This window comes from Engystomops pustulosus, chromosome 2 (assembly GCF_040894005.1).
Source record: "Engystomops pustulosus chromosome 2, aEngPut4.maternal, whole genome shotgun sequence".
Lineage (NCBI taxonomy): Eukaryota > Metazoa > Chordata > Amphibia > Anura > Leptodactylidae > Engystomops > Engystomops pustulosus.
The window spans coordinates 63,030,937-63,058,052 of record NC_092412.1 but is presented as its reverse complement, the minus strand read 5'-3'; the positions used below and the strand labels follow the sequence as shown (position 1 = coordinate 63,058,052).

At 40.1% G+C, this 27,116-nt stretch overlaps 1 protein-coding gene across 3 annotated transcripts in view; it reads right to left on the bottom strand.

Moving 5' to 3' along the window:
- Nucleotides 1-4,174: 4,174 nt before the first annotated feature.
- The window catches only part of STAT6 (signal transducer and activator of transcription 6), a 131,833-nt gene continuing 108,891 nt past the window's right edge, over nt 4,175-27,116 (bottom strand). For 2 of the 3 annotated variants that reach the window (XM_072134916.1, XM_072134918.1), the window contains exons 13-21: nt 25,844-25,938; nt 24,568-24,704; nt 22,792-22,938; nt 20,666-20,723; nt 17,867-17,953; nt 11,630-11,698; nt 9,700-9,762; nt 6,964-7,068; nt 4,175-5,093 (exon numbers count right to left, since the gene is read on the bottom strand). In XM_072134916.1, the coding sequence (XP_071991017.1) occupies nt 4,967-5,093; nt 6,964-7,068; nt 9,700-9,762; nt 11,630-11,698; nt 17,867-17,953; nt 20,666-20,723; nt 22,792-22,938; nt 24,568-24,704; nt 25,844-25,938 (888 nt within the window). In that variant the 3' untranslated portion in view covers nt 4,175-4,966. The remainder of the gene's footprint in view (nt 5,094-6,963; nt 7,069-9,699; nt 9,763-11,629; nt 11,699-17,866; nt 17,954-20,665; nt 20,724-22,791; nt 22,939-24,567; nt 24,705-25,843; nt 25,939-27,116) is intronic. The other variant, XM_072134917.1, reaches the window with a different exon arrangement.

Sequence of the window (27,116 nt, the reverse complement as noted above, 5' to 3'; positions counted from 1 at the left end):
CTTTAGTCGGCCTCATGCAATAATTGTGACTTACTCCTTTACTCCACCTCCACACTAAGTGGGTATGAAGTGGTACAGAGTGGGCCTGATGCCTGTTATATTGCAATTCTAAGACAGGCAGGACCAGGTGTAGAATTATCCGGCCCCACTAAGAGGCCGAATCCAAAGTGTTAACACCCATGATCGGCGGCAACAGCAATTGCAGGCGTTGTATTAGGCCTGACCCAGACCCAAATTTCATATGGACTAGAACTTTGCGGTTCGGGTCTGCTCAACACTTCCCATCACATTTATGTTAGATTCAATGTTTGCATTAGTGTCCTGATATAGATTGCCAGTTTTTAGGGTATAAAATTTCATTTCTAAAATTCCCACATTTATGTGAAATGTCACCCATTTAACTTTAAAAATCTCCTCCAAAGTCATGTGAGAATTAACAGAGAATAGTTTTGCCTGAGATCAAGGAAATATGCAAATAGGTTTTCCTTTATGGAACAAGTTTTTTTTTGTGGTAAAATTAGTAGCCTCGGCTTATACGTGAGTAATTACAGTATGGGAGTTCAGCTGCAGGGGGCACAGAGGCTGGGGGCCAGCTAGAGGCAGCGTCCACATCTCCTACACTGTCTGGGAGATCTGGTCTGGATGGTAGTCGGCTCGGATGGTTTCATGCAGTTAGGGAATGTGATTGGTTTTCCTAGATAGACGGGTTATAAGAGCAGGTGTGAAGTTCATCATTAAATTACTTTTATGAACAGTACAAGGTTAAGGATATAGAGGATGTAGAGTATATAGAGTGTATACAGGATATAGAGTATATAGAAGATATAGAGAATATATAGTAGTATATAACATCTGGGGACATGTTGGTTTGGATGCAGGGGGGCGCCCTAGTCGTGTGAACAGCCCAGGGCCCATGGGACACTTAATCCGTCACTGTATGCCACTTCTTACGGCTTGCCTCTCATATGTCCTTTGGTTATACACCTAGAAATAGAAAAAGTATGTGATACTTGAGGTTATAATGTCTGAAAACCTAGCGATAGAGCAAGCTGAAGCAGGGACGATCGCTCAGGATCTGTTCTCCTGTGGTATATAGATCGTCTCTAATGATGAAATACACTCGGTAAGGAACGGAAAATAAGCAAATGCCTGAGGCTTTTTCCTTGCATACCTCAATGGTCCGACAACGTCATTTCACCCACACACTGTTCTCACTAAACGCCCCCTCACAAGAAGTGGGTGGAAGTGTGGGCGGAAGGGGAGAGTAAGAAAAGGTGCACTGTTGAAATTTGACACATTATTCCAGTACAAATATCTTTTTTTTCCCCCGTGAATAATGCTGCCTTACTGCGCGCTTTGTGAAGATCAGGTGACATGTAGCTCGTGCTTCTGTATGTACATGCAGATTGTAGTCATCATGATAAAGGAATACTTAGAGCTGAATCATTGCTAAGAAGACCCACATCTGTCCCACCTCTTCTGGGTGTGATTTCCCTTATATATATCTTTATACAGTGTACAGTATATACATTATATATCTATAAAGTACATTCTGCATTGGTATCCCCTCGTTTTGTGATGCATCTGTAGTAAATGTCATAGAGGTATCAAACACAATGGGGCACATTTACTAAGGGTCATGCTCCATTTTTCTGTGTGACTTTATATGTTTGGTTCTGCTTGCACATGTATTTAAGAAGTGCACCAGAACACCCATTTCACTGCAGAAATTTGCGTCACGTAAAGTATAGTGCAGCTGCGCCACAAATCGGACACATATGTGGCGCAGCTGCACTATACTTCACGTGACACAAATTTCTGCAGTGAAATGGGTGTTCTGGTGTTCAGTTGGACCGTGTGCCACATTTATCATGCAAAGTCCGACAGAAATGTGTTGCACACCCTATGTTAAAGGTGGCACCCCCTGTACTATACACAGACAAACTGAATATAGTACATTCTGACTTGTCGGACTGAGGGGGAGTGGCCTTTGGAAAAGGGGCGTGGTCTAGTAGGGGCGTGGAATATTTGGATGTTCCGTGTGGCAAAAATTGTGGCGGAGAGTTGAGACCACTATAACGTAGGTTTAAACTGGAATCTGACAGTCTTATCCTGCACCATTAACACAGTGATAAATCTGGCGGAGAAAATTACTAGGGTTTTCCTCCACTAAACTGATGGAACCTGGGACACATTGATAAATCCCCCCCCACCCCACTGTTTTGGTGCCTTTTTGCAAATGTACCATATACTTTAAGGGTGCAAGTTTTCAGGCAGCAAGTGATATTTTTTCTCCATAGACCTTAAATGTTTTTATTTCAGCATGTAAAAGGGAATGTGTAAATGCAAATTGCATTTATTTTTATTTTGCATTTTTTATATGGTTAATATTGTTTTTTTAAATAATGAGATTTTAATGGGAGTAAAATCTTAAGACCCTGCTCACATCAGAGCTAAAGTGTATAGAAATGGAAACACAAACTGAATATGATGGTCTGTTGTTCACCTTTTTTTCCCATAGGGTAACATTTACAGAAAACTCCCTTTCATTATGTTTATGTTATTGTTTAATGGCATAAATGGCATGGGTTGCTGCAATATTTTTGCAGTATTTTTGGGGGCACAGTGTGGATATGTGTCAGATGGAGCTGAAGACATCTGGAGGCGAATTCAACAGTTATAAGCCATAGCCGGAAGAAATTTTAGTAAAGTTCTCTTCCTGATGGAGTAGATGGAGTACTGAAAGCCATCAAATAATTGGATGTCAAAGTCCCCTAAAAGACTGTGTTAAAAAAATGTTTTAAAATATCCTGTCCAAAGGATTTTTTGAAATCTGACACCTGAGCTATACAATTGTCATAGTTTTACCCTCACTGTATACACAGTCAAAAACCACCCAAACAGAATGCCAGAATTTCTGTTTTGTGTCCATCCCACACTTTAATTTAATAAAACACAGACTAAATATCATGTGTATCCCAAAACAGCATCAATAACCAAACATTAAAATATAAATTTGGTTTTCCTTTATTTGTCCCAACCCAGAGAAACAGGGGTGTAACATTAGTGGTAGCAGCCATAGAAGATGCTACTGGGCCCGCAATGTCATGGGGCCCGGCACCCAACTTGCCAATCTAAAGAATGGAGGAGGTGCACTGTTATATATGTGTGTAGAAAATGTGTTTGGACTATACAGTATGTGTGCAAATTTGATGTGTATATACTGTATGCTTGTATATACTGTATATATGTGCGTACACTGTATGAGTGTATATACTGTATAAATGTATATATGAGTGCATAAGTGTATGTGTAAGAGTGCACAAATGTGTGTATGAGTGTAGACATTTACATATGTGTGTATATAGGTATACAGGCAGCCCCCTACTTAAGAACACTCGACTTACATACGACCCATAGTTACAAACAGACCTCTGGATGTTGGTAATTTCTTGTACTTTAGTCCTAGGCTACAAGAAACAGCTGTAACAGTTATCACAGGCGTCTGTAATGAAGATTTATTGTAAATCCTGGTTCTTATGACAACCCAACATTTTTTAAATCCAATTGTCACAGAGACCAAAAAAGTTCTGGCTGGGATTACAATGATATACAGTTCTGACTTACATACAAACTCAACTTAAGAACAAACCTACAGACCCTATCTTGTATGTAACCCCGTGAACTGCCTGTATAATTGTGTGTATAAATTTTCGTGATTGTATAAACATGTGTGTGTACATATACATCTACAATATATGTCTATATATCTACAAATATATTTGGAGAAGAGGGATCCCCATGCATTAATCTGCTATGGGTCCCAGACCCTCCTATTTACACCCATGACAGAGAATAATACACTTATCACGGTTATTTATTTCACAGGGCAACTCAATACAAATGTATAGTGCACAAAAACAAGGACAACATTTTTTTTTATTTTTCTTTCCAAGAAAGAGTTAATAAAAGATAATCAGTAGGATCTATTTTCCTAAAAACATTGTGATATACAAAAAAAAATTACAATCTGTTCTGCAATAGACAAGCCCTCGCTTAGTGATATTTATGGAAAAATAGAAATGTAGACTGTTACTTCTCTTTATTTGACAATGACAGAAGTGACAAACGTTGCCTGGTCCCAAAAGGGTTATAAAAAAGAAGAGATACAAAATACACATATGAGAGAAATATTTAATAACTGATATATACAATAGAGTAAGTCATGGTACATGCGGCTTCTTATCTTTAAGACAAAATTTTTCTAAACATGTGATGCACCCAATGGCCGTCTGTTCTGATCCAAGTCAACTCTTTCCTAACAGCCATCTTAGTATTAGCTTGGATTATTATAATCACTCTCCATGAAAGACGACACTCATGGAACAGCTCAATTTACTCAGGATGCTGAAATATCAGAGGCTGTGACAAGTCTTCATCCAACGCTCTCAGCCTGAAGAATTCTGGGGTATTGAAGGTCCACCTACACACAGCCCAGAAAGGTCAGATCTGACTGCCATGTTGCAGATGCCTACACAAAACACCACAAATTGTAAAACCAAACCCAATGAATGCCAGAAAAACTTTGATCGGAGAGGAGGTTGTGCTGTGTGGGCTCAGAATTCATTCTCACGCATTCCACAAGCCAACCACTCGCTTTCTGAATCACTAGACAGACTATAATGCTGAAGATCCTGATAGTGGAAGTTGAAATTAAGAAGTGAAGTTTCTCATATTGTATCATCACAATTGCAGGATATGGTGACGGCCATGTTCTTGGCTGTAATAAGATCAAAGCTCCAAGTAGGTCTCGTATAAAGTTTATATAACCCTTGATGAAAAGAAAGACTGATAAATTGTGCTTGGTAAATGAAGTGTTTGGTCTATAGGAGATACTTTTGTCCGCATTAGATGCCATCAAATCTTTATTCATCTCGGAAAGTGTTAAAATAGTAGCAACCCACAGTCAGTTTGTCCAGCTGGAGTCTTCCTGCATGGGGACGTGGTCGTTCAGACTTGCTTGGTTGCTTTGGGACATGGTTGACATGTTACTTTCATTCTCAAGTATCTCAAGAATTTCGGAAATATCCGGTCTAAAAATAAGAACTTAAGGTTAAAATACATTTTCAGAGAGTCTTAATTTTGTGTCCTTGTTATTAGAAAATTTAATATTCAATCTCCAAACGAATACAGAACTGATTACTCAAAACCATTAAAATTGGGGACCAACAATAACTCTTGGCAATGAACTGATCACCCCACTGCTCTAGTCCCACAATGATTAGTGTTGGAGCCCCAATAAATTATTTTTTTTTTGGAGCCCCAATAAAATAGAGGAGGCGTAGCTCTGCTCTGAATGAAGGGCAAACCAATGCCAGTTTTGCTGTAGCTTTCCAATGTATTGGCTGCCTGTGGACAACAATACAATTTAGTGGATGCAGAAAGGATTTGGCCATATGTTGCATTATGAGTAAATCTGACGAATGCACAGAAACATTTTCAGCCCATGAAATGGGTCCATAGACTGCACACTTTGTACAGAACGGGAGTCCTTGTATTATACCAAAATGTGATGCAAGGAATTCCCGTCTGCCAACCAGACTTTAGTGCCAGCACTGAATTAACTTTTGCAGTGCTGTCGCTCCATCATATTTTGGTACAATGCAAGGACTCCCAATCCATGGGCTGCACACTTCATTTCTCACAGGATTGGGTATAGTAATCTAAATGGTTAGAGTCTTACCCGTGCACATGCTTGACTAGCATTTTATTCACTTCTATAGGATTTAAATACAGGCATAGCGAAGGTCGGCTCCAGGTTTCATTAGGCCCCTGGGCGACATACCCCCAGTAGGCCTTTTGCAGTGAACTCACTTGACAGCAATTTGATTAAATTCAGAAACTAAAACAGTCTCCTATCCTAAAATATTCCCTAGTTTATCATATCAAACATCCTCCTCATGGCTATTTTACAACGGCCCCCTCATAGTTATTTTATTTACAGTCCTCTCATGGTTATTTTATATAAAGCCCCCTCACAACCTATGCATTCAGTAATTACAGTCACCTCACCCCCATGGATTCCTTGTGTACAGCCTTATGTGCCCCCCCCCCCAGCAACATTGGGCCCAGGGACTTTCCCAAGTAAGCCCAGTGCTGACATAGCAGTGGAAATCTATCCAACATCTCCATTAATGTTCTCCCTCCCCACTGCTGCAGAAAAAATATGGTTTAGGGAGATGGTAGCAGATGGCTCTTTACTCTGTGATTTACAGTAAAATTGGTGGAGGGTCCAAAACAGTGCACCCACCAATCAGTTACACAGTTTACCAAGCCTTGTGTTTTTCACAAAAGTAATTTTTTCATGAAATCTCCCTTTCATTGTCGCTGCAATAATCATTTTTTGCTGAGTTCATTCACAAATTACCAATAAGATGATCATTAGGGTCATCCGGACGGCGCCTTATGACCAGTTGACCGTCATATGACCTTAATAATATAAATTGATTTTAAAGCCTTCGTGAGCAAATACATTAAGATGTAATTGAGTAGTATACATCTTATATGGTCTTGTTTAGCTGTGATGTACAGAGTATGACAAAAAAAACTCCATATTATGACACAGAAACTCTTTGCCTCCACATGGTATTTTCCCTTAGTAGAAAAAGATTATATGGAGAATACCAACATAATATGGAAACTGAATATAAAACTCCCTCCATGATATTGTGTGCCTACAGAGGGACAGTAGCGTCCTACAGATTTCTGGGTGTGTCAAAATTTAGCAATTTTACAGGGTGCATTGACAATGCCCCTCATGAAAAACTGATGCATCCGCAATTATGTAGCAACCTTTTTTAGGGTACCTATGAATCCAACACAAGATATAATATAATAATATGTCATCTCTTCTAACATATTTTCCAGAAGTAGAGGGGAGAATCAAAAATGTTAATTTCTCACGTTCTATGAAGGCCTTCTGCAGGGTTAAAGATTTGGGTTTCGGCGCCGTAGTGTTGGATCCACAAAGGACTGCTACTTTCCAGACTTGGATATGATGGTGTATACCTAAAATTAATTACAAAATAAGACATGTCAAAGCTTTTTGTGATTAACACATACAATACAATACAATACAAGGCATTGTGCTGTTTGTTGCATACACATATTTGGTAGTAGTTTTGGATTCCGTAAGGAACTGTGGGGGATCTCTCCGGGAGGAGCCACTTATCTGCCCAGCCTTCTGGAACCATGGACACAAAATCACAGTTGAGGAATATGTAAGTTGTTGTTTTTTTTTTTAAAAAACATTAAAGTGTAACCGTCATTTAAAAAAAAACTTTTGATATGTTGTAGGGCAGGTAATTTTAAGCCCTTTTGCAATTGGATTAGTTACTCAAATCTTGCTCCTTCCTCTTGTATTCTGCAGACTTCCCCTAGATGTCAGCAATCTCACATATGTCTGTTGCTAAGCTCATCCCCTCTTCATAAAGAAGCTGAGACTACAGCGGAGGAGGAGAAACGCCCCCATCTCTCTCCCTGCAGCCAGCTGATCACCTCATGTCTGCAGCAGTCATGTGCTGACAGGAACACTGACTAATGTAATAACTAAACACCTACACTTATCTCTCCTCAGCTTTCCCTACACCTGTATACTGTATAAACTAATAATCCACACAGACAGAAACTGCAGGCCCCCTGAAGTCAACTGAGGTCCATTGACTTCAGCAAGATAAGGAGGCTACTGATTAACTCTTTCCATACCTAGATAACCTTTCCCTTGATGATTCAGTGTCTGTAAATAGTTAGGTATATTACAAAGTTCACAATTGTAATCTGCACTAGTGATTTACAACATTTTGTCAAAAGAAGAACGCCCTCAGTGAAATAATATATATCATTTATTACTACTAGCATAATGTTGGTAATTGGTATTAATTATATTTTCAATATGTATATAGAGGTTATGATTTTGAATGTTAATATAGAAATGTTTGAGTAATTACTATTCTGTTTCCATAGTGCAATTTTTTACAAACTTAGAAATATAAGGCCTCTCCAAAAAATAGGACCTAGATACAGCCATTGCTACAATTTCTGCCGCATGCAAGTCGTCGCCGATGCACCAAAATCTGATCACGTGCAACAAAATCCTGGGGCAATTCGGCGCAAAGCGGAAATATTCGGGAAACCTGACGAAAGTGCGGCTTTCGGACCCTTAGTAAAAGAGCCCAAATGATTCTAATATAACGGAGTCACATGAAATTCAGAGATTGGAGACCTACTTGATGGAATTTAGATGGTTATGCCGATGTATATGATGTTGATGTATATGATATTGATGTTGTATATTAATAAATGTTGATTTTTTTTGTGTGTTCAACAATAAATATGAATATTTGTTCATGGAAAAATAAGACATCCCCTGAAAATAAGACCTAGTGTGTTTTTACAAGCAAAAAATTATATAAGACACTGTCATATTTTTCGACACAGTAAAAGGGTAGAATTTATTTTTAAAAATCGAAATCCCTATTTTAATATGGCAACATCAATTAAGGGTTGAAACCAATACAATTGGCTACTTGGTTATAGTGAGGATTACAGAAAATATTCCAACTGTCCCGGAATCAGTGGATGCAAAAAGTTGGAGTTTTTGGTTGTAATAAAAGGTCCTGTTTGAAGTGTTGAAAAATTGTGGGTTTTTTTTGTAATGCATGGCCATATGACCTTGCACACCTGAAAAAGTGGCCTGCAAAAGCAGTCTCCATAGGAATAATGCCTACATCCATGGCCCTCACCTAGTTAAACAGCTCCCTACATTTTACCGATGAGATTTAGTGACATCATAATAATACTGTCCACAAATTGGAGTCTGCTCCTTTTGGAGAAGACTAACTGGTTTGGCTTTTATCCCATGTTACTAGACTTCTTAAAAGTCTGACATAGATGTTTAAGTCGCTTCCTTATTCCTGCACTGAGACATCATTTTTTTTCCCAACCTGAAAAACTTCTGTGCATATCCTGTTACATCTGTGCCATCCTCTGTTCATTAGATATGTCACTTTGTGTCATTCTATTAGCATTAACACTGGTGTATTCCATCCCCTGACAGCATTTATGGAATTGTCTCCTGTCAGTCTCTTGAAAACCCAGCGATGGTTGTCTAACAGTTGTGATTTACAGAATTCTTCTCCAATGACCTTCTAGACCCGGACTATGGATTCTCATATAAGCGTATTGTGTTCAGTACTCTTTGCCTGCTATAGTTTAAACTGAGCTAGCTCCTGTTCACACTGCCTTTTGTATTCTGATATCTTTGACCCTTAGCCTGTATTATGACTACCTGATTCAATTGTAATTTTGACCCAGTTCTGGTAACTATTGCTCTCAGTTCTTCTGTCTTGTCTTCATCTCCTTGTTTTGCACTTAGGTGCAGGTAAGGAAAATCATTTAGTTGTCCCTTACCGCTTAAGGTAAGCAAGGCAATGCGATATGGACTGCTGAAAAGGGAGCTGAATTTCAAAACCCACTGTCTCTGTCTGTCTATTCCCATATACTCCATTACATATTCCTTATGTAATTACTCACTTGCCATAAAGCTAAATAAGGTATGAAGATCTCTGCATAGATGATTAACCATAATCATGAAACCAATATTACATATTCATTAAATGTAAAGATGGGTTTTGTACTTACGTTGGATTATGAGAAAATAGTGTGGGATCCATTAATGTAGGCATCACCATACTTGTATTCGGACTAAAATATAAGTATATACTAGTCAAGATAAAGATGAATAGAATAAAATAGTAGGATCCTAAACAAAGACAAAGTACAAGCAGCCCCCCACATAAAGGGAACCTGTTACCAGGAAACTCATTTTTAATTGGTGACCGTTTCCAATATCTGGATTTTACAAATTCCTTTGTCAGTATCCTGAATCATTTATTCATATAAGTTTAATTCGTATTACATGGCTCCCTGCCAGCAGTATGTGCTGAGTCCCCGGGGAGGGGCAGCTGCAGCTTGTCTGTACTTGTGTCTCCTCATGCTCTTTCCTCTCCTTCACACCATCCCCCTGGAGAGGTAGGGAATGGAGAGGGAACAGGATGAGGCTACATTCAAACAGCCATTGGGGGATCTATACATGACTGATGTGTATACGTCCCCCATTGTCCGGCAATGGGTGCACGGAGCGGTATGGTGCCCCACACGTGCGGCACCGTACCGTTCCGTACCCGGGGAAAAGATAGGACATGTTCTCCGTAATACAGTGCCGTGTATCTCTATGTAGAGGGGAGGGATTAAGCAGTGCTCACCCCTCCTCTTCTCCCGTGCGCCGACATGTGCCCGCCTTGCTATGGTACAGCGGGCACACGTTCGTCTGAAAGCAGCCTTAGTGTGGAGAAGAAGAGTCAGAGACACACACTGGCTGCAGCTGTCCCTTCCCTCGGACTCACTCATGGTGCTGACAGGGAGCCAGGTAATGGGAAATAAAGTCATAAAAAGTACTGAAATAATTCAGAATGATGACAAAGGCATTTGTGAAAAAATATGCATAACATAGGCTGTGGGACATTCCTGGTGACAGATTCCCTTTAAAAACAACCGATTTACAGGCAACCCGCAGTTACAAACGGACGTCTGAAAGCTGGGAATTTACTGTACTATATCCCCAGGCTGCAATGAACAGCTGTACGATTTATCAAAGTTGTCTGCAATAAAGCTAATTTTTAAACCTTTTTCTTATGACAACATAGAATTGAGAAAATCCATTTGTCAGATGGTCCGGAAATGTTTTGTCTGGAGTTACACTTACAAAATATACCTATTCTGACTTCCATACAAATTCCAGCAAATCTAAAGAACCTCTCTTGTACGTAACCTGGGGGCTGCCTGTATAAGGAAAGATACTGGTTTTGGCGTAAAGAGGTTAGCCTAAAAGTTAATATTGGATAACATTTATAATTGGGCCAATCCCTTTAAAGGGAAACCTCCCCTTCAGAAGAACAAAGTCCTGATAAACATTCAGTAAATAATGATACTTTCACATGGCAAAACTCCATAAGAGATTATCCCACGAGAAAAAATCACTAAAACTCTTCCCAAAGTAATTTGCTGCAATTAATAACAAAAAAATGTCCTCCCATGGATTATTAAAGAGGATCTAAACATTTCATAAAAAAGCTGTTTCATTATAGACAAAGAGAAGAAGTCACTTTGCAATCTGAACCCTGTGTGAGTGCAGTCAGCTATAGAAACAATGAGGATTTGGATTCGAGGTGCCATAGCTGATACACTGGGGCAGATTTATCAAGTGTCTGAAAGTCAGAATATTTCTAGTTGCCCATGGCAACCAATCACAGCTCAGCTTTAAACTATTTATGAGCACTGGTAAAATGAAAGCAGAGCTGTGATTGATAAATCTGCCACACTGAGTCCATTACTATGTGCTACAAATACTCATATCCAGATACCATGTCCCATGTTTGAGAGTAAATAACGAAGTATACAAGAAGGACAATAGTTAATCAATTTCCTCTGGGATCAATAAAGTCAATAAACTAAAAGGAAACATGAATTCAAATTTCCCAAAAGAATTACAGTTATAATTGTTTTTACATACCTGAATACTTGCTGTTGTGTGCTTATGTGTGAAATAGGACTTCCAACAGGTGAAGCATAGGTCGGTGACCTGTAAAAATTATTAAAATCACATGAATAAAAATATAATTCATGGAACAAATAAAGTTGTTAACATCAGACATAATGAAAATGACCATATGATATATGATATATAAAATACAGTGGGGAAAATAAGTGTTTGATACACTGTTGACTTTTCATGTAATTAAAATTTTGATTACCGTATATACTCGAGTATAAGCCGACCCAAGTATAAGCCGAGGCCCCTAATTTTACCACAAAAACCTGGTAAAACCTATATTTTTTTTTACTCGCATATAAGCCGAGTTTGGGTTTTCAGCACATTTTTTGTGCTGAAAACTAGGCTTATACTCGAGTATATATGGTAATTAATTAGCCCTTTCAATACACTAAATAAGTATTTAATACAATTAAAAAATCAAAACTTAAGTCCTTGAGTCTTAACAATAGGTAAAAATATATAATGTACTCAAATTATTTAGTAGTGTTCCTGTTGTATGAAAGTGAAGTTTTTGTAAATTTCTTACATGTCTGGTTTCTGCTGTCACCTATATACAGAGTAGGGGCTCTGCTGACAGTTGGGTAGGTGCCCTGCTCTGATACAAGCAGGGAATTCTCTCCCCTGCAGTGGACAGATCCCATGGTAGCTGTGTACAGGGCAATGCTCTGAGGAGAGGACAGGAGGGAATCCTTTGAATACATGTGTCGGGTTCTCTGCAGAGCAGGACCCACATCATGGGAGAATACCATCATCTGTCCATATACGGTGTTTCTACATCTCTAAGGGCTTCCCCTTACACATGGTCACTAAATTATCTAATATTATCCAATTCATTATTTTTCGGGCCAAAGGGGATTTTAACTCACAGGGGCTCATTTACTAAGGGTCGCGCTGCTCACTTTCTTTGGACTGTGTGCCTTTTTTGGGGATTACACGGCTTACATCAGTATTATCAAAGCTCCAGATCTTTCATGTTTCACGGTTGTTGACGTGCAACTTTGACTTTCAGCTCCCTCCCAAAAATTTTCAATAGGATACAGGTCTAGAGACTGACTAGACCACTCCTGGACTCCTGGTAACACTGCAGCGCTTGTTTTAGCACTTTAGAAAGTGCTGGGTGTAAGGTCCTCTTTAAGGTAACAAAAAAACAGAAGAACAGATAGGATGTGCACAAAAAATCGCTATACACCAATTAATGAAAAAGTATAGAAATTTTATTAATTACACTTAGCACTAACATTTAAAATCAGCACAAAAGCCATTGTGCTGGAAGAGGTGCATGAAAATAACATGTACTGTGCAATCAACCCCCTTCAGATCATGGTGGACCTATACTTGGCGTCTATTCAAAACATATATCCTGAAATCAATAAATGATACCCAATTCCAAGGAAATATAACACAGCAATATGCAGAATAGAAAAAATTGATATCACCAAGTATATGTATGGAGGAGATGCAGCTCCCCACGCGTTCCGCCTCAAGTGTGGCTTCCTCAGGGGTATAAAGTCTAGTGCAGCTAAGCAAAGTATTTATGTAGTCAATAATGTTGTGGGGAGTGGACTCACCTGAGCAAAGTGTTGTAGCATAATGGCCGAATGTGTGTGGTGGTGAGGCTGTGCCGCAGGGACACCGCGCATGGGCACGGCCGGATCTCGCGCAACTGACACAATCCTCCGCCTCCTGCTTGTGTCAGCCGCGCGTCACCAGGCAAGCACACCCCCGGCGCCCCACTAACCCCGCCTCTCGTTGCAGGAGTACAGTATGTATGCATGGTAAGATGTTTTGGTTGGTTAAATGTATGTATTTATGTGGTTGCCGTGCAACAAATGTAGATGTGGAATAAATGGCAAATCGGGTGGAAAAGATATTTGGCAGAATATAATATTATGTATGCTGCGTTTGTTTTAGCACTTTAGTAAGCAACTCCTAGTGCCGGGTGTAAGGGTGATGGCACACGTGGCGTTTTTTGAAAACGCATCAGTTTTTGACCAGATTGACCACCCTAAAACTTGGCTTTTAACTTTTTTAGAACTTAGCTTTTAATAAGTTCTCTGAAAACACGCAATGGCCACAATGTTGTACAGCAAAACTTCTTTGCGAGCATGTGCACTCACAGGCCACAAACAATGGGTTCATGGTATTGAAAGAAGAAATGACTGCCCACGCTGCAAATTTTGGAGCAGGTCATATTCCTGCAAGTGTTTGCTGCTCAAGCAGTTGCCTTAGGGTGATGCCACACATGGTGTTTTGAAACTGTTTTTGGTCTGTTTTTAAGCAGTCCGTTAAAAAGCGCATGCGTTAAAAAAACACATGCGTTTTTTGGAAATGCATCCGTTTTTGTCCGTTTTAATTGCGCAAATTTGGAAAACCTGTCAAAAACGGATGCGTTTTCAAAAAACGGATACGTTTTTAAAAAATGGATGCTTTTTTTTTTAACGGATTGCTTAAAAACGGAGCAAAAATGGTTTCAAAACGCAATGTGTGGCATCACCCTTATAAACAGAGCCATGAAAACCACAGCCGTGCGTATGACTATGAACCCATAGAATGATACATGGGGATGTGTGCTAGCGGTTGCAACAATATTCCTGTGGATGAACCATTTCAATGAGAAAATTGAAGGACCTTCACTAAGTACATATCTTACTTAGGATTCAGCCCCATAATCACTTCACTATTTTATCAATATTTTGAATCCATTTTTTTGTAAACTACAACTAAAACTGGAAACCATGCAGACAAATCAGATCATGAAACGGAATATTAGAGAATAACCTCTTTTTGCCATTGTATAAAATTGGAGTTTCCTATGGATAGAACTGCGGGGAAAACAATTAGTTGATACACTGCTGATTTTTGAAATATCCAGAAAAATTCTAAGTATGATTTTTAAATAATTTGAATCTTACAGCATGAAATTATGAAAGTATTTGATCACCTTAAAGCAAGCAACAATTTTGTCTCTATCAGGGTGCAGTCAAGTGTGGTATTTGAAAACACATTGGAACAGTTAAAGAGAGATTTGCCTAATTTAATAGCTGACAACACTTACATTTACAAAACACAACCATTAATGCATGTGTTAACAAACTAAAACGTTGGCACAATGTTAACACATTTTTGCTTGGCAGCATTGTTTCTCTTCTGTTAACCATGGTTATCTCTACAGAAACACATGCAGTAATCATTGCACTGCACAAAACTGGCCTAACAGGGAAGAATATCGCAGCTAGAAAGATTGCACCTCATTCAACAATCTATCACATCACCAAGGAATTCAAGGAGAGAGTTTCCATTGTTGCCAAAAAGTCTCCAAGGCGCCCAAGAAGGAACAGCAAGCGCCGGGACCGTCTCCTAAAAGTGTTTCAGCTTGGGGATCAGGCTACCAGCAGTGCAGAGCTTGCTCAGGAATGGCAGCAGGCAGGTGTGAGTGCATCTGTACACACTGTGAGGCGGAGACCCTTGGAGCAAGGCCTGGTGTCAAGGAGGGCGGCAAAGAAGCCACTTCTCTCCAGAAAAACATCAGGAACAGACTGATATTCTGCAAAAGGTACAGGGAATGGACTGCTGAGGACTGGGGTAACGTCATTTTCTCTGATGAATCCCTTTTCCGATTGTTTGGAACTTGTGGTCAATCATCAAGAGACGGGGGACAAACAAAAACCAACAAATCAATAAGGGTGCATTCAAACATGGCAGTAATGCAGGCCATGCATCAGAACAGCTGAGAAGAGGAGATTTGCCTGATTGAATAGCTGTTAACATTGCATTTACAAAGTGCATGCATTAACACAATGTTAGCACGTGTTAACATAATGTTAATAAACATTTGTGTTCTCATGCGTTTTGTAAACCCAATGTTAACAGCTGTGTAATCAGGCAAATCTCCTCTTCTCAGGTGTTCTGATGCGTTTGAAAAGGCACCCTTTGACAGCTGACATTAATGTGAAACAAGTGGTAATCCTTGGTGTAATGTTGGTTTGTGCTGAATTTCCCAAAGTAGGGATCATGCAGTGCATGTTTGAATCCGTGGTATGGTAATTATGGCCTCGGCTCTACTACTGCTCTGCTGCATATGTAATATGTGCCATCCATTGCTGTTTGTTTGTTAGCCGATGTTACATTACCGTCTTACCTCAGGCCTAGACTTGTCCTTTATGTCTATTCATTTTTTACATGCATTGCTTCTTTGTTTTTAAATGTATTCCATTGTTGTGACGATTTACTATTTTTTATTATGTATGATTAATAAAGACTATATTATTCTATATATAGTTTACAGTTTTCTTGAATTTATTCACCTAAGTAGTTTGATATATGGTATCTTGAGTGGGGATAAGTTTATTTACACTGTTTCTACTGCCCATATCCCCTAACTCTATACTATATTGATATTTATTTCCCAAAGTGGCCAAACTGGTAAGGGTGATGTCAGACGTGCCGTCTTGGCTGAGTTTGCAAACGCCGCACTCATTGCTGCGATCGGGAATGAGCCGCCAGTGTTTTGCGTTAAAAACACAATACAGTTGTATTGCAGTATATGGTAGGAAAGATCTGACCATCTTGGGTTAATGTACCCTAGAGGGTCCAAGAAATAGTGAAAAAAAAAAGAAATTTTTTTTTTATAAATCTTTAAAAAGTAACACATTAGGTATCGCCGCTTCCCAAAATACCCGATCTATCAAAATATAAAAATGGTTGTTGCCACCGGTGACCTCCGAGGCGGGAAATGGCGCCAAATGTCCGAAATGCGACTTTTACACCTTTTTACATCACATAAAAAATGGAATAAAAAGTGATCAAAATGTCGCACAGACCTCAAAATGATAGCAATGAAAACGTTGGCTCATTTTGCAAAAAATGACACCTCACACATCTCCGTGCACCAAAGTATGAAAAAGTTATTAGCGTCAGAAGATGGCAAATTTTTTTCTTCTTTTTTGTACACATTCGTTTAATTTTTGAAAATGTATTAAAACGTTATAAAACCTGTATAGATTTGGTATCACCGCAATCGTACCGAACCAAAGAATAAAGCAGAGGTGTTATTTGGAGCGCACAGTCAAAGTCGTAAAATTGAGCCCATAAGAACGTGACACACATGCAGGTTTTTAAAACAATTTTCACATTTGGAATTTTTTCCCAGCTTCCCAGTACATGACATGGAATAATAAATAACATCATGGGAAAGTAAAATTTGGTATGCACAAAATAAGCCCTCACACAGCTCTGTACATGTAAAAATGAAAAAGTTATGGATTTTTGAAGGTGGAGAGCGAGAAAAGAGCGAAAACACTCTGCGTTAATTTCACGTAGGAAATATGGCCCTCTATTTACACAGCCATAATGTTAAACATTTAAAAAAGAGTATGTCCGATTTTCTCCAGTATTTATGTTCCGTATGCCCCATAGAAGTCTATGCGAATATTTAAAATCTGTGTTGCATACATGTTGCATATGGTTGTGCACGATATGATGCCATATATACGTGTAGCATCCAGGGAGTGGGAGGTGCATTCTGTCAGCCAGCCAATAGTCAGCCACAGTAATGGATTATAATATAGGCTGTTTGGGCGGTAGCCCAGGGCCCAAGCCTTCTAGGGGGCCCATGGCTACTCAAGCCCCCCCACCAAATTTTATACTGAGAAGGACTTTGTGCATGAAATCCTCATACATCTTTTCACACTCTCTCACATTTCAAATGGTCCAGAAACCACAGATTGAAAACAGACAGAAGGAAAGCATCCTACATTCCCTATGAACCATGATTCTAGGACCATATGTAGGGAGTGAATTCCAGACTTGTAGGGGCTGTGATATTCATACAGCCCAGGGCCCATGGAAGTCTTATTCCGCTCCTGGTCTGCCATCTATCATTTGCCAACCCTCAGAATTTTATACAGATACGATACGTGCACATATGGATGAAAAACATCACATATATACAGCACAGAAGTTCAGGACAGGAGAAATCACACATTATTGTGAAAGGGGCCCAATGGATATTCCAGTCTGCATCAATTGACTGGCACAGAGCTGCACATAGGCCCAGCAGCTGATGGGTGATACAAGTCATCCTACCAGTCTTAACAGTTTTATCAATTATCACCTCTGCCCCTCATTGTTACAAATCTGATGTCTTAATCCACTCCAAATGTGTAAAGATATTTGTGCCAGCAGGTTCTTACTCACGCGTAATGCATATTGTGGCCTATTGAGCGTTGTTGGCTATCGATTCCCTCCATTGAGTCGCTCCATGGAGTCTGATTGTCTTCTTCACTGTAGAAAAGACAATATATTTTGTATACCAGTAAATAAGGTGACCTAAATCTCTGAATAAAACTGTAATATTATTAATTACATAGATTTACAGCTGGAACGGGACACATTGAAGGAGAAGTATCAATCTGTCTACATCAGAATACTGGAGTAATTTGTCCGTGCCACATTTATTGAGGGTTATGGACCATTTTAAAGCAGTTTTCCAACTCATCCAAAAAAGTCAAGGCATCTCAGGAAATAGCATATGTGCCAGAAAAATTCAATAATGTGGTGCATCAAAATAGACCAACTAATAGGAGGTGCAAAGTAGGACTCACCAATGTTATACTGTCTGGTTCTATTCTGCACTGGTCTAATGATTGATAAATGAATACATCTCCTCCATTGATCTGAGTTTAGATAATGCCCTATTACCACTGCACTTCTCAGCACTCAGACATGCCCGGGACATGCTCCCCACCTCTCTATTCACTGTCTATGGAACCAACCGATAGCTGAGCTGAAGTTTATTTGACCTGTAACCAAAACACTAAAGCCCATCTTTTGTCCTGTTATCACAGTTTTTTTCCATTTAAAGGGTCAGGACACCCATATACTCCATTACAGAATTGCATGTATCCAACGTCTCACCTGTTATTTATTACTGTTTCTCTACACCTCTATTTGTTGGTATGAGTGTGAATCTAGCACAAGTGACACACTTTCTATACTTTAGCAGAGCTAAACTTCTGACCAAAAATCCTAAATCTGTAGTGATGATGATAATAATACAGTCATGGCCATAAGTTTTGAGAATGATACAAATGTTAATTTTTACAAAGTCTACTGCATCAGGTTTTATAATGGCAATTTGCATATACTCCAGAATATTATAAAGAGTGATCAGCTTAACAGCAATTCATTGCAAAGTCAATATTTCCCTAGAAAATGATCTTTTTCCCCCAAAACACATTTCAACTTCATTGCAGGCCTGCCTTAAAAGGAGCAGCTAACATCGTTTCAGTGATTGCTCCAGTAACACAGGTGTGGGAGTTGATGAGGACAAGGCTGGAGATCAATCTGTCATGATTAAGTAAGAATCACACCACTGGACAATTTAAAAAGAGGCTGGTGCTTGGCATCATTGTTTCTCTTCTGTTAACCATGGTTATCTCTAAAGAAACACGTGCAGTTATCATTGCACTGCACAAAACTGGCCTAACAGGGAAGAGTATCGCAGCTAGAAAGATTGTACCTCAGTCAACAATCTATCGCATCATCAAGGAATTCAAGGAGAGAAGATCCATTGTTGCCAAAAAGGCTCCAGTGCGCCCAAGAAGGACCAGCAAATGCCAGGACCGTCTCTTAAAAGTGTTTCAGCTTCGGGATCGGGCTACCAACAGTGCAGAGCTTGCTCAGGAATGGCAGCAGGCAGGTGTGAGTGCATCTGCACGCACTGTGAGACAGTGACTCCTGGTATTCTGCAAAAGGTACAGGGAGTGGACTGCTGAGGGCTTGACTAAAGTCATTTTCTCTGATGAATCTCCTTTCCAATTGTTTGGAACATCTGGAAAACAACTTGTTCAGAGAAGACAAGGTGAGTGATACCACCAGTCTTGTCTCATGTCAAGTGTAAAGCATCCTGCAACCATTCATGTGTGGGGCGGCTTCTCAGCCAAGGGAATCGGCTCTCACAGTCTTGCCTAAAAACACATCCATGAATAAAGAATGGTACCAGAATGTCCTCCAAAAGCAACTTCTCCCAACCGTCCAAGAGCAGTTTGGTGATCAACAATGCCTTTTCCAGCATGATGGAGCACTTTACCATAAAGCAAAGATGATAACTTAATGGCTCAGGGAACAAAACATGGAGATTTTGGTTACATGGCCTGGAAACTCCCCAGATCTTAATCCCATTGAGAACTTGTGGTCAATCATTAAGAGAAGGGTGGACAAACAAAAACCAACAAATTGTGATGAAATGCAAGCATTGATTGTGTAAGAATGGACGGCTACCAGTCAGGATTTGGTCCAGAAGTTGATTGAGAGCTGCCAGGGAGAATTGCAGAGGTCCCGAAGAAGAAGGGTCAATACTGCAAATATTGACTTGCTGCAGTAACTCATTCTAACTGTCAATAAAAGCTTTTGTTACTCATAATATGATCGCACTTGTATTTCTGTATCTGATAAAAACATCTGACAAACACACATAAAAACCAGAGGGCAACAGATCATGTGAAAATATAATATCTGTGTCATTCTCAAAACTTATGGCCATAACTGTGGTTTTATTTTAGCAGTTTGTGAAAATCATCTTTCTGTCCAGTATCTACTGACAGCTGAGAGATAAGGAACCTGATAAAGTCTCTAATGACTTAGCTCTTTAGAGACAGTCTCTGGATTGTCTAATCTCCTCAGAGAGCTAAATCACCAAGGGAAATATTCTCTAGGTATTGAAAGGGTTAATCTTTGGACTCTTCTTTCTTTCAGACCCAGTGTGTTGACATCATCTAGAAAATCAACTTTGAAGTGAGATCTAAATTAGTTGTAAAAGTCAAGGAGGCGGAGAGTTTAGTTGGGGCTTTAAGTTCAGTAAATATACACCAAATGCAAAGCCCAAACATGATGTGGCCTAGCTTACCTTTAGCTGTAAATACATTATCGTTTTTTATGAATATGTACATAACAGAAAAAAATTACATTGTGCATTGAACTGGGTTAAAAACTTACCCAAGAACCTTCACAACAATAGCAGTTCTTTTATATCCATTGTTGGGGTCTGAGTGCTCTGAAGGATTGATATAAAAAAGGAAATGAAGATTGCAACTTAAAAAAAATCATGGAAATTAAGGCTCTGTTCACAACTGTGTTCATCATGTTCATGGGGAAGGAATGGTGAACATAAGACTTTCACTTAAAGGAAACCTACCACTTAAAGCGGTAGGTTTTATACACATATACATGGCACCAGCTCAGTGCGAGCTGATGCTAAAGCATATTTTTGTTAGGGGAACATAGCCCCTATCGCAGATTTATAAGTTATATCAACTTGTAACTCGGCACACCGCACTTGGGCACGGCGCACCATGCGCGCGCCCGTGCGTGCGCCGGATTCAAAAGAGCTGGAGAGCCGGTGACGCCACCGAGCTCTTTGGCACACATGCGCCTGCGCAACTTAGCACGGGGAAAACAGGACATGCTAAGTTGGGCAGGCGTGTGTGTGTGCGCGCATGGTGCGCCGTGCCCAAGTGCGGTGCGCCGAGTTATAAGTTATTATAGCTTATACATCTGCGATAGGGGCTTTGTTCCCCTAACAAAAATATGCTCTGGTACCAGCTCACCCTGAGCTGGTGCCATGTACTGTATATGTGTATAAAACCTACCACTTTTAAGTGGTAGGTTTCCTTTAACCTTCCATTCTTAGTTTACGTTACCCTCTACTAGACAGAGAGTGTAAAAGAAACCCTTGACGTGTGTACTGTGCCTAAAGTGCAAAGGGACCATAATAAAGAATATCATATCAGAGCTTCTTTTTCCATTGTCTAATTAAAGTATACTGGAGTATAAGCCGAGTTTTTCAGCACCATGTTGAAAACTACCCACTCGGCGTATTATCGGGTACATGAAAAAAAATAAACACAGTACTCACCATTCTGACGCTCCAGGCAGCTCCTATTCTGTTTTCATGTGCGCTGCCATTAGCTTCAAGGACCTGGAGCCAGCGTCAGTGCACATGAAAATAGAAGAGGAGCTGTCTGGGGCGTAGGAATGGTGAGAACTGTGTTTATTTTTTATGTGCTGGCCATACTGTGGGCTATGTACTAAAGAGGGCTGGCTGGCAGGCTATATACTAAAGGGGGCTGGCTGTAAGGCTATATACTACAGGGGGCTGGCTGGCAGGATATATACTACAGGGGCTGGCTGGCAGGCTATATACTACAGGGGCTGGCTGGCAGGCTATATACTACAGGGGCTGGCTGTAAGGCTATATATTATAGGGGGTTGGCTGGCAGGCTATATACTAAAGGGGGCTGGCTGGCAGGCTATATACTACAGGGGGCTGACTATATACTAAAGGGGGCTGGCTATATACTACACATGGGCTAGCTATATACTACAGGGGGCTGGCTGGCTATATACTACAGGGGGATGGCTGGCTATATACTACAGGAGGCTGGCTGGCTATATACTACAGGGGGCTGGCTGGCTATACACTACATGGAGGATACTATATACTAATGGGGGCTGGCTATATACTACAGGGGGCTAGCCATATATTACAGGGCGCTGGCTATATAATACAGGGGGCTGGTTATATACGACAGGCAGTGGCTGGCTTTATACTACTGGGGCCTGGCTGTATACTACAGGGGGCTAGCTATATACCACAGTGGGCTGGCTATATACTACAAAGGGCTAGTAATATACCACTGGGGGCTGGCTGTATAAATACTAATGGGGGCTTGTTAGAAATATACTGGGAGGCAGGGGCTGGCTGGCTATACTGGGGAGGCTGTGACCACTGCATTTTCCACCCTAGGCTTATACTCCAATCAATAGGTTTTCCCAGTTTTTGGTGGTAAAATTAGGTACCTCGGCTTATACTCAGGTCGGCTTATACTTGAGTATATACGGTAATCTGCTTTCCTCTCTGCAGGCAGCATGTTATAGAGCAGGAGTAGTTGAGCGGGATGCTATAAACATTCTGCATACCCTGTCATTGATGTAGATCTACCTCTGCTCTTTCTATGCTAAGAAGTCATTGGGGTGGTCCTACCAGTAACAGACTGCCTACCCTCCATGACTGTGCAAACAGAGATAACTGCCAATCATTGACACTGTTGATGGTAACTCACTTTTATAGTATTTGTCGAAGACATCATCTTTTCTCCCTTTTTTGTATAGATATGTTAACTGTTTCAAATTTTCAACGCGGTCACCCAAAGACAGGATCTGAAGATCTTTGGCGCTAAATGGTTGAATATTTTGAATCTGTCCAGTACCTTAAAAAAAAATATAAAAATGAGTATTGTACACAGAAAATTTTATCCAGCCTGTGCCCGTTCTTCATGAACAACATTCTCTGGAGTATCTTTTTTATAATTTTATATTGTGACGTTGCTCTGTGATGCCTCCTAGAATTTTTTTAATACATTGACAACTGGATGATGAAATGCAGGATGTTGCAGCTTTGATTTGTTATTTGAATGTAACAGAGCTACAATACCCCTCACCGCCACAAGTTGATATCATACGAGTGGATAGATTGATGAAGAATCTGTACCAGTGGACTGCATGCCATAGCCAGTGCAGGTGATCCACAGGGTGCCAACAATATTCGGATACCTTGTAACCCTTTAAAGGGGCTGTCCGACTCTTTTAAAAATCCTGCAGGTGTGCTGGGGAGGTAAAAACAAAGCTGTACTCACCTCCTCCATTGCCCCTGTTTGTTTACAGGTGCACGGAAAATTCACTGATATCTGCCTCCGGCCAACCTACTCCACCAGTCCGTATTCCCAGCGCTGTATCACGTGCTTAGATATGGGGACGGGTGGACCTGACCAGAAGCCGAACTCAGCGGAGCTTCCGTGCCCCTCTAAACAAACAAGGGCACTGCCTGGTGAGACGGATGTGCGGAGGTGAGTACAGCTTTGTTTTTTTTTAAAAATATCTCTCCAGCCATACATACATCCTCCCTGCACACATGTCATCTCTGCATAAGGACACATTCTATATTCAGAATTGTTACTCTCCCAACAAGCTATACTAAAATATATTTTATTAGTTTGGTTACTTCAGACCCCTAGAAACTAGTTTTGATATAAAAGAAAGGGACATCTTGAGGTCTCAGGCCATTGGATGGCCGAAGTGGGTCAGGTTTCCCCAGCATTATCGGTTGAACTGTCGGCACAACTCGGAATCGGGGAGTCAAAGACCACTTTCTTATTTTTGCGACTCCTACCCTGGCCCCACAGTTTCTTTAAGGAAAACTGTTACCAGGGGTGTAACTGGAGGCAGGGCCCTATAGCAGGCTTCTAAATGGGGCCCCTTCCTACTTTAAAAATATGCATATTTATATACTCACACATGCAAGTTACAATCACACATATATGCACTCATGAGTTCACATATAGAGCATCTACACGCATATAGTGCTATAAACAAATGTTCAGCATCTATACACACATATTGTATATACAGACAGCATACAACGTACAGCATATTCACATCACAGATAGAGCATATAAACATCACATATATATGTTATATACATAATATGCTGTACAATGTGCAGAATAATATGTATATAATGGTGCACATCCTCCACTCTTTAGTGTGTCAGGTCAGATGCCGCGGCCCCCTGACACTACGGGCCCCATTGCGGCTGCCGCTGTAGTTGCATCTCTGGCTGTTACTATTATGGCTGCATTATAAAGTCATTGTAAGGGGATTTACCATGGCATAAGGAATTATGCCTTCCCCACGTCACCTCCACGCCAAATTAGCAGGGATTTAATATTAGCCTGCACCAGGTTAAAGCGATGCGCCAGCTCTTGATTAATTCCACCCTCTGTTTATAAAATATGTCATTCTCTATTTGAATTAATCATTATAGAAACTTTGTTATTTACCGTCTTCTCCACGGACAACATATGCAATTGTGATGCCACCAATCTCTGAGTCACTAAATCGCAAAAGGAATGTACCACTCGGCTCTCCGCAGAGAAGCTTGTGTACATATAGCTTACTGACAAATCCCATGATGAGGCTGGAACAAAAGGAAATAACACCATATGGTTACAGGATGCCATGTACTTATTTTGTAGTTAATAGTCAATGACTCAATTTATGCATTTTTTTAAAACCAACACACAAAAAGCTGCCCATTTAAAGAAGATTTATTATCTATAAAAAATGTAAAAATCCAAAAATATTGATAATTTTAAATTACTTGTAGAATTAGAATACAATATAAAAAGTGATCAAAAAGTAGTTTGTTCCGTAGAATGGACCAATGTAATACTATACATCTCTCACACTGTTCTTTCAACATATATATAAAAGAATATAAAGAATAAAATGTATTCTATGGCAACACAAAAAGTAAAGAAAAGAATATTGCAGTATTTCACTAATTTTGCACAATCTGTATTAATTTGGCATGGCTGATAATAAAATGCAATCAATAAAATATAAATAACCAAAAATATATATGTAACCAAAAATAGTGAAAGGAAAACTCCCACTTAATAAGGGCAATGTGATGTTCAGGGACTCCCATACAGGATGTTTTTTTAATTTCTGTAAAGAAAATCCACAGCATAGCGTATAAGATTCATCCAAATCCCATACACACACAGTGGGGCAGATTTATTTACCCGGTCCATTCGCGATCCAGCGGCGGGTTCTCCGACGCTGATTTGTGTCTTCCGGCGATTCACTAAGGTAGTGCTCCTGATGTCCCCCAGGTGTCGCTGCTGCGCTGAAGTCCGCCGAGGTCCGCTGGAGTTCACCAAGCTAGGCTAGACACTTTTGTTAAAAAATACTGCAAGTTTTTCCAAATCCGCCGGGTTTTCCGACGGCCACGCCCCCGTTTTCCGTCGCTTGCATTCCGGCGCCGATGCACCACAATCCGATCGCGTGCACCAGAAAAACCCGGGCCAATTCAGGGAAAAACTGTAATATTCGGGAAACACGCCGGGAAAACGCGATTCGGGCCCTTGGTAAATGACCGCCATTGTGTCTAGTCCTATTTATTATCTATAGAATGTATTTAGTTACTGCCGCATAAATGCAGCATAAATTTCACTAAATTTCGGTGACTACTGAATCACCGCTGGGTGAATTCTGCAGCCATGCTCTCAACAGATCTAGGCACTGCCATCTCTTTTTTGTAATATATCTTACCCATCTGACCAGTATTCTTTTAAATATTTTTTGGTGAGGTCCACAACTCCATCAAACCACTGCCAAAAAGTAAAATTTCTTTCCCGAAGTGGTTCCTGAAATAAAGATGAAAGTTCTTTTCAAAGCAATATCTCATGTATGAGTTCTGTATACAGGCGGTCCCCGACTTACAGACAACCCCTAGTTACAAACGGCCCTCTGGATGTTGGAAATTTGATGTACTTAATTTTTAATCCTGGTTCTTATAACAACCCAAAAGTTTTAAAATCCAATTCTCACACAGACCAAAAAATTTTTGCCTGGGGTTACAATTAAAAAATATACAGTTACAACTTGCATACAAATTCAACTTAAGAACAAACCTACAGAACCTATCTTTTACGTAACCCGGGGACTGCCTGCATAGCCCTACTCTGATTCCATAGCTCACACACATCATTAAACTGGGACTGTGTTCAGTGTCAATGTTTGACATATCTGTTGGAAAATTCCACAAATTCAAGGAATCGAAAGTTGGCTTCCGACAAGTGTATGGGAGTGGTTTTCCAGTGAATGGGAACTGAGCTGTAATAACTTGGGTCAACTACACAGAGAATAAAACCGACTTCTGACTCCTTTCACTTTATTTCGATGCTTGAGGCAGTTGAGAAGAAAAGACCCCTAGAGTACAAATGTTAATTAAGTTTCCTAAGGAGAAGTTATAGGGCGTTATTTATCATTAGGAAGGCTCCTTGGAACAGTTCTATGTCTATTTTTAGAGCCCCGCTGCCCATCAGATTCATTAACCCCTTCCCGCCGCAGTCCTTTTTCGTTTTGGCGTTTTCATTTTTCACTCCCCCACATTCAAAAACTTTCTGCGTAACAAATTACACTTCATAGTGATGGTATTTAATATTTCATGCCGTGTACTGGGAAGCGGGAAAAAAATTCCAAATGAAATTGGTAAAAAAAACGCATTTCTGCCGTATTCTTGTGGGCTTGGATTTTACGGATTTCACTGTGTGCCCCAAATGACATGTCTACTTTATTTGTTGGGTCGGTACGATTACGGGGATACCAAATTTGTATAGGTTTTATAATGTTTTCATACATTTAAAAAATTTAAAACCTCCTGTACAAAATTTTTGGGGGGGATTTTGCCATCTTTTGGCGCTAATAACTTTTTCATACTTTGGTGTATGGAGCTGTGGGTGGTGCCGTTTTTTGTGGATTTTGATGACGTTTACAATGTTATCATTTTTAGGACTGTGCGACCTTATGATCACTTTTTATA